Genomic DNA, 11,910 nt, shown 5'->3' on the forward strand with positions numbered 1-11,910 from the left:
TGTGTCTTTTCATTTCTTTGGAAGCAAATATTGAAGCCTTGCTGCTGTTTCCAGGTGAAGCACTAATGTGCAGTTCTTTACTGACACCTACTGGCCAAGATAATCACATTCAGGCTGAACAAGAGCAAAATGACCTCAAGGATGCTGTGGTGGGTAGGTGGCATACCTTGCTATGGAACTGAGGTCAAGCGTTTGATTGCCCAGTGCATCCCAAGGGGAACAGTCAGCCTATGTGGCCCTGGGCGAGCTGCGTGGCCTCAGATTGACCCAGAAGAAGGGGATTAGTAAAACACTTCAGAGTGTAAACAGGAGACCCTGAGAAGGGTTGCCATAACTTGGAATTGACTTTAAAGCATGCAGTCATTATTGGTAAAGAAAGTATATTCCAACTGGCCTTTGGCGTTTTTCTTGTGGCTACAACATGTCTACCTTTTGTTTTTGTTTTTTATTTGACTTGTTATCAAATGTTGTTGGCTGGATATTTTAGATTTCTTCCTAGATCCTTCCTTATATGCACATATTTGAAGATTTTGCAAACAAATAGCCATGATAGTCTGTCTTAGCATGTTAGCAAAATTAAAGGGGAGAAAAAAGAAATCAAAGTCAAAATATTGCATTACTGTAAAGACTGACATTTATTTCCATCTCAGTATTTGTGGATCAACATTCTCAAATGACATGAGAGCAAAGAGCGTAGTTATACATGATGGCCAGGTATGGATACAAACAAAAGTGACAATGCATTGTTGACACAAAAATGGGATTATCAAATTGTTAATTACTTGTGACTGCAGGCCAGGAGAGCTAAACTATATGTCAGGTAGATTTAGATGTCACAGAAATGCAATGAGTTGCTTCTGGTGTAGAAGTCAGATTATGTCAAGAGAAACAACTATGTTATACTCATATTTCAGAATTCTGAGCTATAAAAAAACCTTAATCTTTAGTTAGGTATGCACACTGAAATAAATGTGTTAGTCATTAATGTATCACAATATTTTTCCTCTCCCTTTTCTCCCTTTAATTTTACCAGTACTTGAGCATTAATATACATGTTCCAAAACTCTTACCAGGAAAACTAAACAAACATTAAAAAATAAATACTTCAAAGGACATAAAGTGTGCTGATTATTTGCAGAGTAGTCTTGTTTAGCTAATTTTTATTGCAATTAAAAAGACATCTGAATGGAACCTTTCTTTGGAAATATATACCTGTACTGGTTCAAACAATAAATCAATATAATCCCATTAAGTGAGTTGGAACTTTCTCCCCACTGTTACTGCATGAAAACAGGCTCTGGGGTGTTTCTCCCAGTGTTCTGGAGCCTGTGTTGGAGGTTGCAGTGAGAAGTAGATGCTCACTATTAGATTCTGCCCTACACATAAAGGACAAGGAGCTTGTGTGTGAGAAGCTGTAAACTGGCTGCAAAATTACTATGTGTGAAAGGAGGGTTCTTGTTTTTAACATTTGAGTTGTAGAGTGTCCTCCTCTTGGCGGATTAACTGACACTGCCAAGTTAAAACCTGGTTGTCTACCTTGAGCTCCAGGCACTTTGAGAGATTGGATTTTGTTTTCTTTGAATTGCTAAATTATTTTAAAGTGTCTCAAACACTTCTGTAATACTTGAAATGCTTAATTCTTTTAATGTGATTTTATTGAATGTATCCCACCCTGGAATTTGTTGCAGGCTAGAACTACTTTAATAATTAAACAATATTTGTATTTAGTTTAGCTGCTGTTCTTAATAGAAACAGAAGATATTGTTTTCAGAAGAAAGTACTGGGTATGATGAAGGTAGAGGAACCTCTGAGAGTAGTGGAGATGCTTCTCGTGCTTCCATACATACTTCAATCTGTTCCTACCCCCAGAAAATAATTTTGACCCAATTAACTGGGTGAAAATTACGAAGATTTTATCTGTGGTTTATTATATAGTTGGCTCATCTAAAACATAAGTGCAACTTAGTACAGTACCTTGATCTTTTGTTGTAATTTCACACTCACTGGTTGAAATCCTTTTTTTTTTTACATAAGCAGAAGGTAAATGGCATAAAATTCTCTCCCTTCCACCCAGCAATTTATCTCTGCTAGGACTCTTGAGCATGCACTCCCAAGAACAGCAATGGTGACTCTTTAATTACTAGCAGAAAAGAGGTGAATGTTACAACATTTGCCTTCCATCATCTCCACTGCTGTGCAACAAGATTTCAGGCACCATCTTTCTCTATGACTGTTGGCAAGCCAGTATGAATAATTCTGAAATTTTGAAAATGATTATATTTCTGGAGTAAGTTCGTGTCCGATCATGGAATCACTTAACAAGTTTTACCTGAGATCTAATTTTAGAATGATGAGTGGTTTCAACTATAGATTTGATGTACTACAGTCTCCATCTATTTCCAACTTAAAACTAATGAAATGCGGATCCTATGCCTTGAATACCAGCCATTTCTCCCACCCAGTCATTTTTGCTTTCTTTACTATCTTGTTTGATGAACATTTCTTGCAGAATTTAAAAGCAGCACATAATTTCATGCCCCCCCCCAAGGTGGTCTAATAATTATCTTAATACATTTCTAGATTGATACAAAAGCCACAATCCTGTTTTGTATTTGTGCCAGCAACGGCATAACTCACAATGGCAAACTGCCACTAATTAACACTTCCCCATTTGGATTGCTTGTTGTGTGTCAAACCACTTGACTGGTGTGGAATGAGGAATCCAAGATAGAACTTGTTCATTAGCAGCCATGTGCCCCTGCAACCTACGTATTTCACTTCTGCCAGCAGAACTGCACAGCTGTCCAGACAATTTTAGAAGTTCCACAAAGTTCAGGACCACAAGCAGAGCATCAATGGTACTGGTGTTCTTAGTTGCATTGACATGAATTGCTCCCCCAGGAACTAGTATTCAGAAGGTGCAGTTTCTGCACCTGGGGATTCTGTTTCACTATTGAGAGCAAGGCTAAATGATGCAAAGAGATCTGTTGAAAATCTGAAGATCTGTTAAGCTGAAAACAATCACTTCACAATTTTTTTTGTTTGCTTTAAATAATAAAACTCCAGTTACAATGTGGGAAACACATTTTATTTCCATGGACTTAAGGAATGCAATAGGAAGCAAAGTGTTTTTCAAAAATTGTAATTGCTGTTATTGTTTCCCACTTTATAGAGCTGTGCCTTCAGCACCTGCAAGTCTGCAATGAGCCAGTGAAGCACTATGAAGTGTTATTCATTGTCCGATGGAAGTTGCACTGCCAGAACAGATGTTTTAAGAGATTCTGAGCATGGTGTCCACTTACAAGTCAAGGTTGGTAGTGCCAGACAGCAGTAGTTGCTGAGCCATAGTTTTCCTGCCTTGTTGCTTCAGGTAGGCAATACTCGCTAACTTTGTGTAACTCCCTCTGAATTTGGTGGGTCACAAAGTGAGGCCTGCCTGGGTCCCCAATCAGTACTTTGGTCCCAGAGATTATGGTGTGCTTTTTCAGCCACTGGTGAAGGCTGTCTGCAAGGTCTTCACTGTAAAACATGTCTCCAAGGACAATAAGATCCCACCCTTCCAGCTTTGTGCCAATGAGGTTCTCTGTAATAACCGGAAAAGGGTTCACATTGTTCAGTTCACAGTTCAGCATCATGGCAGCTCCTGCAACTGAGGTGAAACAAAAGATCAGTGTCCAGATTCCTTACTTGGAAATATATTGCAGATCAAGCAACATTCTACAGTTGCTGATCCCCAGGAAAATTAAGACATCTGTCAAAATTGGTCTAAGCTACCATAGGGGTACTTTGGCCATCTCATGAGAAGAGAAGACTCCCTGGAAAAGACCCTGATAAGTGCGAGGGCAAGAGGAGAAGGGGATGACAGAGGATGAGATGGTTGGACAGTGTCATCGAAGCGACCAACATGAATTTGGCCCAGCTCCGGGAGGCAGTGGAAGACAGGAGGGCCTGGCGTGCTCTGGTCCATGGGGTCACGAAGAGTTGGACACGACTAAATGACTAAACCACCACCATAGGGGCTAGATACAATTGTGGCTGCTGGACTGCCATTTGCTTGCTTAAACAGATTGTTGGGCCGGGAGGGGTGTAGGCTAATGATTAGGAAATTGTTAAAGTCTCTTCTTCAGTGTTTTGAGTAGGGAGAGGCTACTGCAGCTTAGATGGAAGGTAAGCCTCCCCGAAGAATGTGAGGACATCCTCTGGGCCTGACGCAGCACCCTGTTGGCTGCTCCTTCCAGTACAGAAGTCCCACTGGATTGCTTCTGACACAAATGGAGACGTAAGGATCGGTGTTATCAAAGTGCTCATGAGTTTGATGAGACAGTAGGCAGTGGCCCTGATCCTTTTGTACTGAGCACATTCCTCTACTAAATAAAGAACTTAAATACTTATCTCAATCTTAAAGGTGCTGCAGGCCTTTTAAAAAAAGTCACACTGAGATAGATATAACATGGCTACGTCTTTGAAAATCTTCTGCATGGTTTTACTCTATATTGGTGATATTCAAAAACCATTGCATGTATACAAAGGCCTGAACTTTTGAGTCTTCATGTGCATCTCAGGAATGAGCTGGAAACTGCTATATGGAAGTCATTTTTCCAGCATTCTTCTGATATTCATCATCCTGTGGGAATCTGCCACTGTCATTCTCAAGAGCATATACTGTGTCAGTGCTGTATGGCATTCCAGACATTGTTGTCTGTTGTCTCCACCAACCCTAGCCAATGGGGAGGAACCATGGGAATGACAGTCCAACAACATCTGGAAAGCCCCCCCCCCACTACCAGAACAGAGCTTACCTTCCCGATTGACAGCTTTTTGTATGGATCCCACATAATGCATTGTCAGCTGGTACTGATGCCTACAATGTATGCTCAACTGAAACATGCTGCTGTGTCACAGCACCTCTCTCCCACCCCATGGACTGAAATTTTATTGCCCTGGAAGGGAAACTCCTACCTGGATCGATGTCATTGGCCACAACCTGTGATGCACCACTCATCATGGCTGCAATGGCAGTTGCTCCACAGCCGCTGCCAAGGTCTAGAATGCTCTTCCTGTGGACCACCTTTGGGTTATCAAGAAGGTACCTATTTTGAAAAATGAGAAAAGGGGAAAGATTCACAACAAAATCTATTATATCAGTCTATTGCAGTGCTTCTCAAACCAATCCTGTACATAGCTCAGAGATAGGAGAAGTTGTATTTTGGGATTACAACTTCCAGCAAACCCCAACCAATTTTTCCAAGCTTTGATCTTTAAAGCCAAGGGCTCATGGCTTTTAAAGCCAAGGGCTCTTTAAAGCCAAGCCCTTTAAAGCCAAGGGCTCATGGCTTTTGTCTCTTGCACTTCCTCCTAAAGCCCTTTCCCATCATTCCAGATGCTTCAGAAAGATGATAGTCATTGGTTGATTTGTATCTACTCATTAGGGAGTTAAAGCTCTTGGTGCATGCTCTGCAGGACTCCCGCTATGAATAGTTCACACACACACCTGACCCCCTTTTTTGTCGGACAAATCTTTGTAACTTTACAAACTGCAATGGCAAGCACAGCTTCAATAGATACAGCTGCCTCCCCACCATCCCATAGACCTGTTAAAAAGTTGTTAAAGGTTTAGGTTAAGAAACATCACATTGTCTCTAGAAAGGGGGAGAAATATGTTTCCCATTAAACAGATTCTACAATAACTGGTTGAATAGCTCAGTGAGTAGATACTTGGTTGCAGAGCTAGAGGTTGGGAGTTCAATTCCCCACTGTGCCTCCCATGGGAAAAGCCCGGCCTATGTATCCTTGGGCAAGCTGCACAGTCCCAAAGTGCCCCAGAGACTGGTAAAGCACTTCAGTATCTAGAAATCCTGAAGCAGTTCACAAGTCAAATTTGATTTTAAGGCACATTTTTAAAAAACAGCATGCAAAGTTTCTAGTACATATGTTGTTCTACACTAGGATGAAAACAACAGTCTTGTGTCACCTTGAAGTTTAAGATACTTCTTGTAACCTAAGCTTGCTGTAATCAATCAATTGGTGTTTAAAATAACTTCTGAGTCAGCTGCTTTTGCTACAATAAGTAAATGGGAAAGCCTCTTTGGAAACGATACCTTGCTAGCCCTTGGCCTCCTGGCCAGTAGATTGCCCAGTAAGGGTCTCCATATGGCCACAGGGTGGTTTTGTCATGCCAAAATCTGCAGTGAGGAGTCAGGAGTCGTAGCCTTATTTCTGGTGTCAGGTTCCCACTGTTGACAACTTCAGTGTTCTCCTCCAGAAAAGCCCTCATCTCTGGATCCAAAGGTTTTCCAGAAATCAACCTGTGACAGCACCTCCAAAGTGAACAGCTGCTTTGACTCTTCTGCTTTAAGTCTTTTCTGATGATGTCCCCACCACATACTTGTAGCAGCCGTCGGCAATCTTTGAAAATCATGGATGCCTTGCACTTGGGAAACTACTTCCCAGAGTCCAATCAGACCATATTTGCAGAAAATGTCAAAACTGGAGGTAGGTAGAAAAATCCACACACAATAGCATTTGGCATTTAGAGGGAACAATTTCTGAAAATAAAAGGGATTAAGTGTTCCATTACAGATTGATGTATAAAAGAGCACTAAGACCGCCATCTTATGGCCAAACAATATTATTGCTGATTGTTAAATTATTTCCCATATTCTGCATACATTCTCCCTCCCCTTTTCTGAATTATTATTTTTTACATGTATAACTTGGGTACATGTGTAACAAATGTTCAGTTTTTCCTCAACTCATTTTAAATGTGCTGATGACGGAGAGCTTTACAGATCCTATGGAGCACCAGGATGACGAAGACATGGGTTCTAGATCAAGGCTGAACTTTCCCTCAAATCTGAAATGACTAAACTGAGATTGTCATGAGAAGATAAGATTCAGTGAAAAAGACAATAAAGCTAGGAATGCAGGAAGACTAAGGATGAGATGGATTGACTCAGTAAAGGAAGCTATGCCCTTTAGTTTGCACAACAGAAGCAGGGCTCTTAGAAGACCTTCTGGAAGTCATCAGTTCATAGAGTGTCTATAAATTGAAAGTGAGTTGACAGCACGTAACAGCAACAAACATTTGTTTTTATTAAGACCATTCATCTTTCAAGTTTTGTCCGTTCTGGTTGATGTTAAATCCTTTCATCTGAATATGCCAAGATTCTCTTCATGGACCCTCTTCATGCAAAGCACTGCTCTGTCACTGAATTACAGCCATTCCCAAATTCCTGTGGTACAGGGAATATTCCAATAGTTGCCAAGTTTTAGATCAGTGCCTACCCCTGTGCATCTAATAGTACTGTATTTTGATCTGCACTGTTAAAAAGTCCTAATGTTTCCTAATACTACACAAACCTTCATTGGCTGATTTTCTGAAGACAAACCTTTTGAAGAAGAAACGAGCACAGGTCTTGCCAGTTTGGGTGGAAGGGTTGGTGGATTTGTGAGTAAACAAGTGTTCTAGGGTTTCTTTTGCCAATTTGTAGCTTACTGGCAATACAGACTACAACTTGATACAATACAAAATAAAGAAACAATGAAGTTAGCAAACTGCTGGAAAGATAAATATGAACTGATATACAGTGGTGCCTCACTAGATGATTACCTTGCAAAATGGTTAATTCGCAAGACGATGGTTTTTTGTGATCGCTATAGCACTTCGCAAAAAGGTTTTCCCTATGGGCGATTTTCGCTAGACAATGTTTTGGTCCATGCTTCGCAAGACGGTTTTTTTGCAAGACGACAATTTTGATAGCTGCATCCGCACTTTGCAAAATGGTTTTTAGGGACAGTTTTTCACAAGACAGCGATGTTGACAGCTGGGACCCCCCTTCGCAAAACGGTTTTCCTATGGGCAATTTTCAAAAAACAACGATTTTCCCCCCATTGGAACACATTAAATAGATTTCAATGCATTCCAATGGGGAACCGCATTTCGCAAGATGATGTTTTTGCAACACAGCGATTTTTGGCGGAACGAATTAACATCGTCTTGCGAGGCACCACTATATATTTTACCATGCAAAATGGGGTATATAACCTGATGGGGCTACCAACATTTTTTTTCTCATAGAGCTCCTCTGCCTTTAATGGGTGGGATGTCTGGTGAAATGCCTCAAATTTAAAGCATGAAAGATCATGAAAACCTGAAATGCAATGACGTGCCCTCATCTGAATTTTTAGTTGTTACAGGCAGGGGGCAAAAGTAGAGCAACTCTAAACCTGACATCTTGTGGCACACATGGAGGAAAGAGCAAATAACTATTTAATGTGATCAACACAAGAAACAACAGTGATTAATAATTAGGCTTAAATCATAACCTGGCTGGTATAAATTTATGAAAACCTTAAGAACTATTGGAAGACAAATGAACACGAACCAAGCTATCTACACTAGTAAAAGAAAGAAAAGCTATGACAAATTATTTAAACTAATAAGACCAATGTGTTTTCAAAAACTATGAAAAGTATTTTAGAGAGCATAGTTATCCTTATGAAGACAGAATAAAGAGTTTTGCAGTATCTTAAAGGCTAACATATTTATAGTGCTATATATTCAGAAAAGTGTATCCCTCCAGCAGGGCTCCCATAATATGGCATGACTCATCTCACAACCAGTGGAAGAGCAGGCACCCAACAGGCACCCTAGTGGGGATGGGGACACTTACACAGTTGTCCTTGACCTCCACATTTGGGTATGAGGGTACTAAGCTAATAGTTTTCTCTTGACAAGAAAAAAAGGTGTATGTCATCATAAATGTATTTTAAGGTGCTCTTACATCTCTTTGTTATGTTAGCTGAAACAGACTGCCTCTGGAAGCTGTATAAATAAAGCAAGAGCAACTGGCAAGAGAAATTACATTCAGTTTTGATTGTGCTGTCCTTCTGTCTCATTCTATTATGAACTGTTTTGAGCAATGTTCTGTCAAAAGCAGCATGTGAATTAGCATCAACTCTAAAGTTATGACATGAAATCATCAGACAAATAGTGACTATTACATTTGCCTTCTACATTCTGTTGCCCTCCAGATGTTTTAGACTACACATCTCATCATCCTCAGCCATCATGAAAAAAAAATACTTGCTAGGGAAGGATTACCAATATGGTGTAGTGGCTATGACTCTGGAGAACAGCCATGGAAACTGACTGGGGGAGTGGAGCTGATAAAACCACTCAAATATCCCACTTACCTTGAAAGCCTGATTAGGTTCACTATAAGCCAGTTCTGACTTGACATCACAGAAGGGATGCCTGGAGCCAAAGGGCAACATCTCAAGAGCAACAGTATGGAAAAGGTGACTTCACAGCACAAAACAAATCTTAGAAAAGTTACTTTTAAAATTATAACTCTATAGAACCCTACAGCCGGCATAGGCAGTAGCTGCGCTGTAAGGGGCGTTCTGGCAGTTGTGCTTTTAAAAGCTGTCACCAAAACTAATTATATTTCCAGCATGCTATCCTCCTCCCACAAAGTAGCTTTTTTATTCACAGCCTGAAGAAAATATTTAATGTGACAATTAATTCAGTCAGTTTCTTATTCCCTCCTCCTATTTCTAAGACTCTGAAGGCAGAAAAGAGTAGGACTTACTCTGTTGGTGGGAAGGGGATGTTATCATCTTTTTAGTAAGGTAAGCCACCTTGAGTTCTTTTTAAGAAGAAAGGCAGGATAAAAATATTTTACATAAATTAATAAATAAATGTTAGGTAATATCCCTGCAGAGAAAAAGAAACAATTTGCTGCAATAAAACCCGAATATAATACACCTTAAGTAGCAAAGATTTGGGGGGGGGGGGAGAGAAGTCTTGTTGACTCTTTAAGTTAAATCCAAACCACTACCTTTTTCTTTCCTTTCCTTTCCTTTCCTTTCTTTCTTTCTTTTGGTTTAAAAATGGCATAATATTCTGCAGAATCTTTTGAGAGTTAGCACTCCTTCCCCAAGCATGGAGTCACAAAAGGTGAGAGTCAGAGAAGCGGGGGGGGGGGATGGGAAGCTGCAAAAATACGCAAGATCTTAATGACTGCATTTTATTGCTAATCCCACGGAATTCACGATCATTTAGCAGGTGATGCAAAAGGGTTTTTTCCTAGCTGGGACTAGCAATGGGGAAGTCAGCTTTAGGTCCCCACCCTGCCCTACTCGTGATGGGGTCAAGGGACTTAATTTGCAGAGGGGCACCTGTGTCAGTCTGTTTCAATGTGTCTTGAGTTATCAGGGACACGACCCACTTCTTGACTCACACGGAGCGCAAGAGCCACATGTTTGCACAGCTCTCGGAGGGAACCTATTGTTGGGGATGAAATGGGAAGTACCCGTTTTGGGGGGTGACGGGGTGACCCCCCCCCAAAAAAAGGAAGCGCTGTCCTCTATGGGTTGAGCCTCAGCTACTCGCCTTCTTTCCGCGTGATTCCTTATTGCACGAACAACAACATTCGCACAACCCTCTGCCTCAGTGAAACCAATCGTCGGAGTTGAGACACCATGCACGGCAGCCTTTACTTCCTGTTTCTATTTGAACGCCGCCATATGCGGGGAAGCACGGCCTTGTCGCTCGGATACCGCCTACATTATCTTTATCTCTATGGTTCCTTGTACTGTTCTTTCCCTTTCCCTCTGCATTGAGTGCTCCACATGGTCGATTAGGGACCGGAAGTATAGTAGTTGAGAATGTTTCCATCGATCTATTTTCTTTACTTCTATGTTTCTGATCTAATCCGGCTCACCTTTTAGTTTTTATATTTAAAAAAAAAACTGTGTTGTGCCCTAGCCGTTAACTACAAGTTTTCTGGCATGAGACCAGTGAAAGAGAGACGTTTTTGCTATTATATTTCGGTTTGTCAAGCTGCAATAAAAGTCATAGATTAGACAGAGGTTTTATTAAATTTTAACAATCCCCTCCTCCCTTTTTTATTATAGCATTCTTCTATACATTCTTCAGCATCATTTTTCCACCTCAGACCGCATTTAGGTTGATCTAGTGGGATGACATAAGAGTAGACTCTTTGAACTTGTCTCCATATGAAAGAATAGAGCAGTTAGATAACTTCTGGCTTGAGATTTACATCTTTATTTTTCTTTTTAAAAGAATAACTAAGGCCTTGAGGTCCCCTGATAAGAGACACATCATGGACAAAAATTACTTTTTATGGTCTGCTACTCCAAAAATCTCCTAACCAGCATGGCCAAACTGTTACTCAAGAACAAAAATTGTGGTCCGCTAAAGGCAAAGTCGCTGATTGTCACCCACAGTTTCTAGCTAAAACCATTCACAATATCACTGATCTACAAGGACCCATGCTAGACAATCACATTTATATTTTACAGACCTTGGGAGGTAGGCGTTTACTAGCATGCAGACAGGTTTGTTGTTGTTACAGGCTATCAAGTTGCCTCAGACTCATGGTGACCCCATGAATGTACAGTCTCCTCAATGTCCTGTCCTAAACAGCTCCGTTCAGCTCTTGTAAACTAGCTTGTCGCTTTTTTTGTAGGCATCCTTCAGTCCCGAGATACCGCCAAGGTCTCTGGCCGGCTTACAACAATTTAAATACAGTAAAAAGATAAAACAATTAAAATACAATAAAAAAATACAGTGCTCTAAAAATTGTTATCAGGACCCACAGTTGATATTAAATTAAAAACCTTCTCAAACAGGAAGGTTTTGACATGGCGCCGAAACATCACCAACATCGGCGCCAGAAGAATCTGACTCGGGATGGTGTTCCATAGTCTGGGGGCTGCTGCTGAAAAGGCCCTTTGTCTACAAGCCCCCCCCTTACCTCAAGGGATGGCTCTTTCAAAAGGGCCCCCTGGCTAGATCTTAACTGTTGGGTAGGCTCATATGGAAGGAAGCGGTCCTTCAGGTATCCAGGACCCAAGCAGTTTACGGCTTTATGTGTCAAAACA

The 11,910-nt window shown here is 40.8% G+C and overlaps 1 protein-coding gene across 2 annotated transcripts; it reads right to left on the reverse strand.

The window, feature by feature from the left end:
• Nucleotides 1–3,066: 3,066 nt before the first annotated feature.
• ETFBKMT (electron transfer flavoprotein subunit beta lysine methyltransferase) lies at nucleotides 3,067–10,504 on the reverse strand. Of its 2 annotated transcripts, none has more exons than XM_020792228.3 (4): nucleotides 10,317–10,504; nucleotides 6,099–6,545; nucleotides 4,960–5,090; nucleotides 3,067–3,649 (listed from the first exon to the last, which is right to left on the reverse strand). In XM_020792228.3, exons 2-4 carry the CDS (start codon nucleotides 6,416–6,418, stop codon nucleotides 3,306–3,308), a joined length of 795 nt encoding a protein of 264 aa, XP_020647887.3. In that variant the 5' UTR covers nucleotides 6,419–6,545; nucleotides 10,317–10,504; the 3' UTR covers nucleotides 3,067–3,305. The 2 variants fall into 2 exon arrangements, with proteins under 2 accessions (XP_020647887.3, XP_078232398.1); XM_078376272.1 differs by having other exon boundaries at nucleotides 9,594–10,345.
• Between the last annotated feature and the right edge of the window lie 1,406 nt (nucleotides 10,505–11,910).

The sequence above is a fragment of the Pogona vitticeps genome, chromosome 5 (assembly GCF_051106095.1).
Source record: "Pogona vitticeps strain Pit_001003342236 chromosome 5, PviZW2.1, whole genome shotgun sequence".
In the NCBI taxonomy this organism is placed as follows: domain Eukaryota; kingdom Metazoa; phylum Chordata; class Lepidosauria; order Squamata; family Agamidae; genus Pogona; species Pogona vitticeps.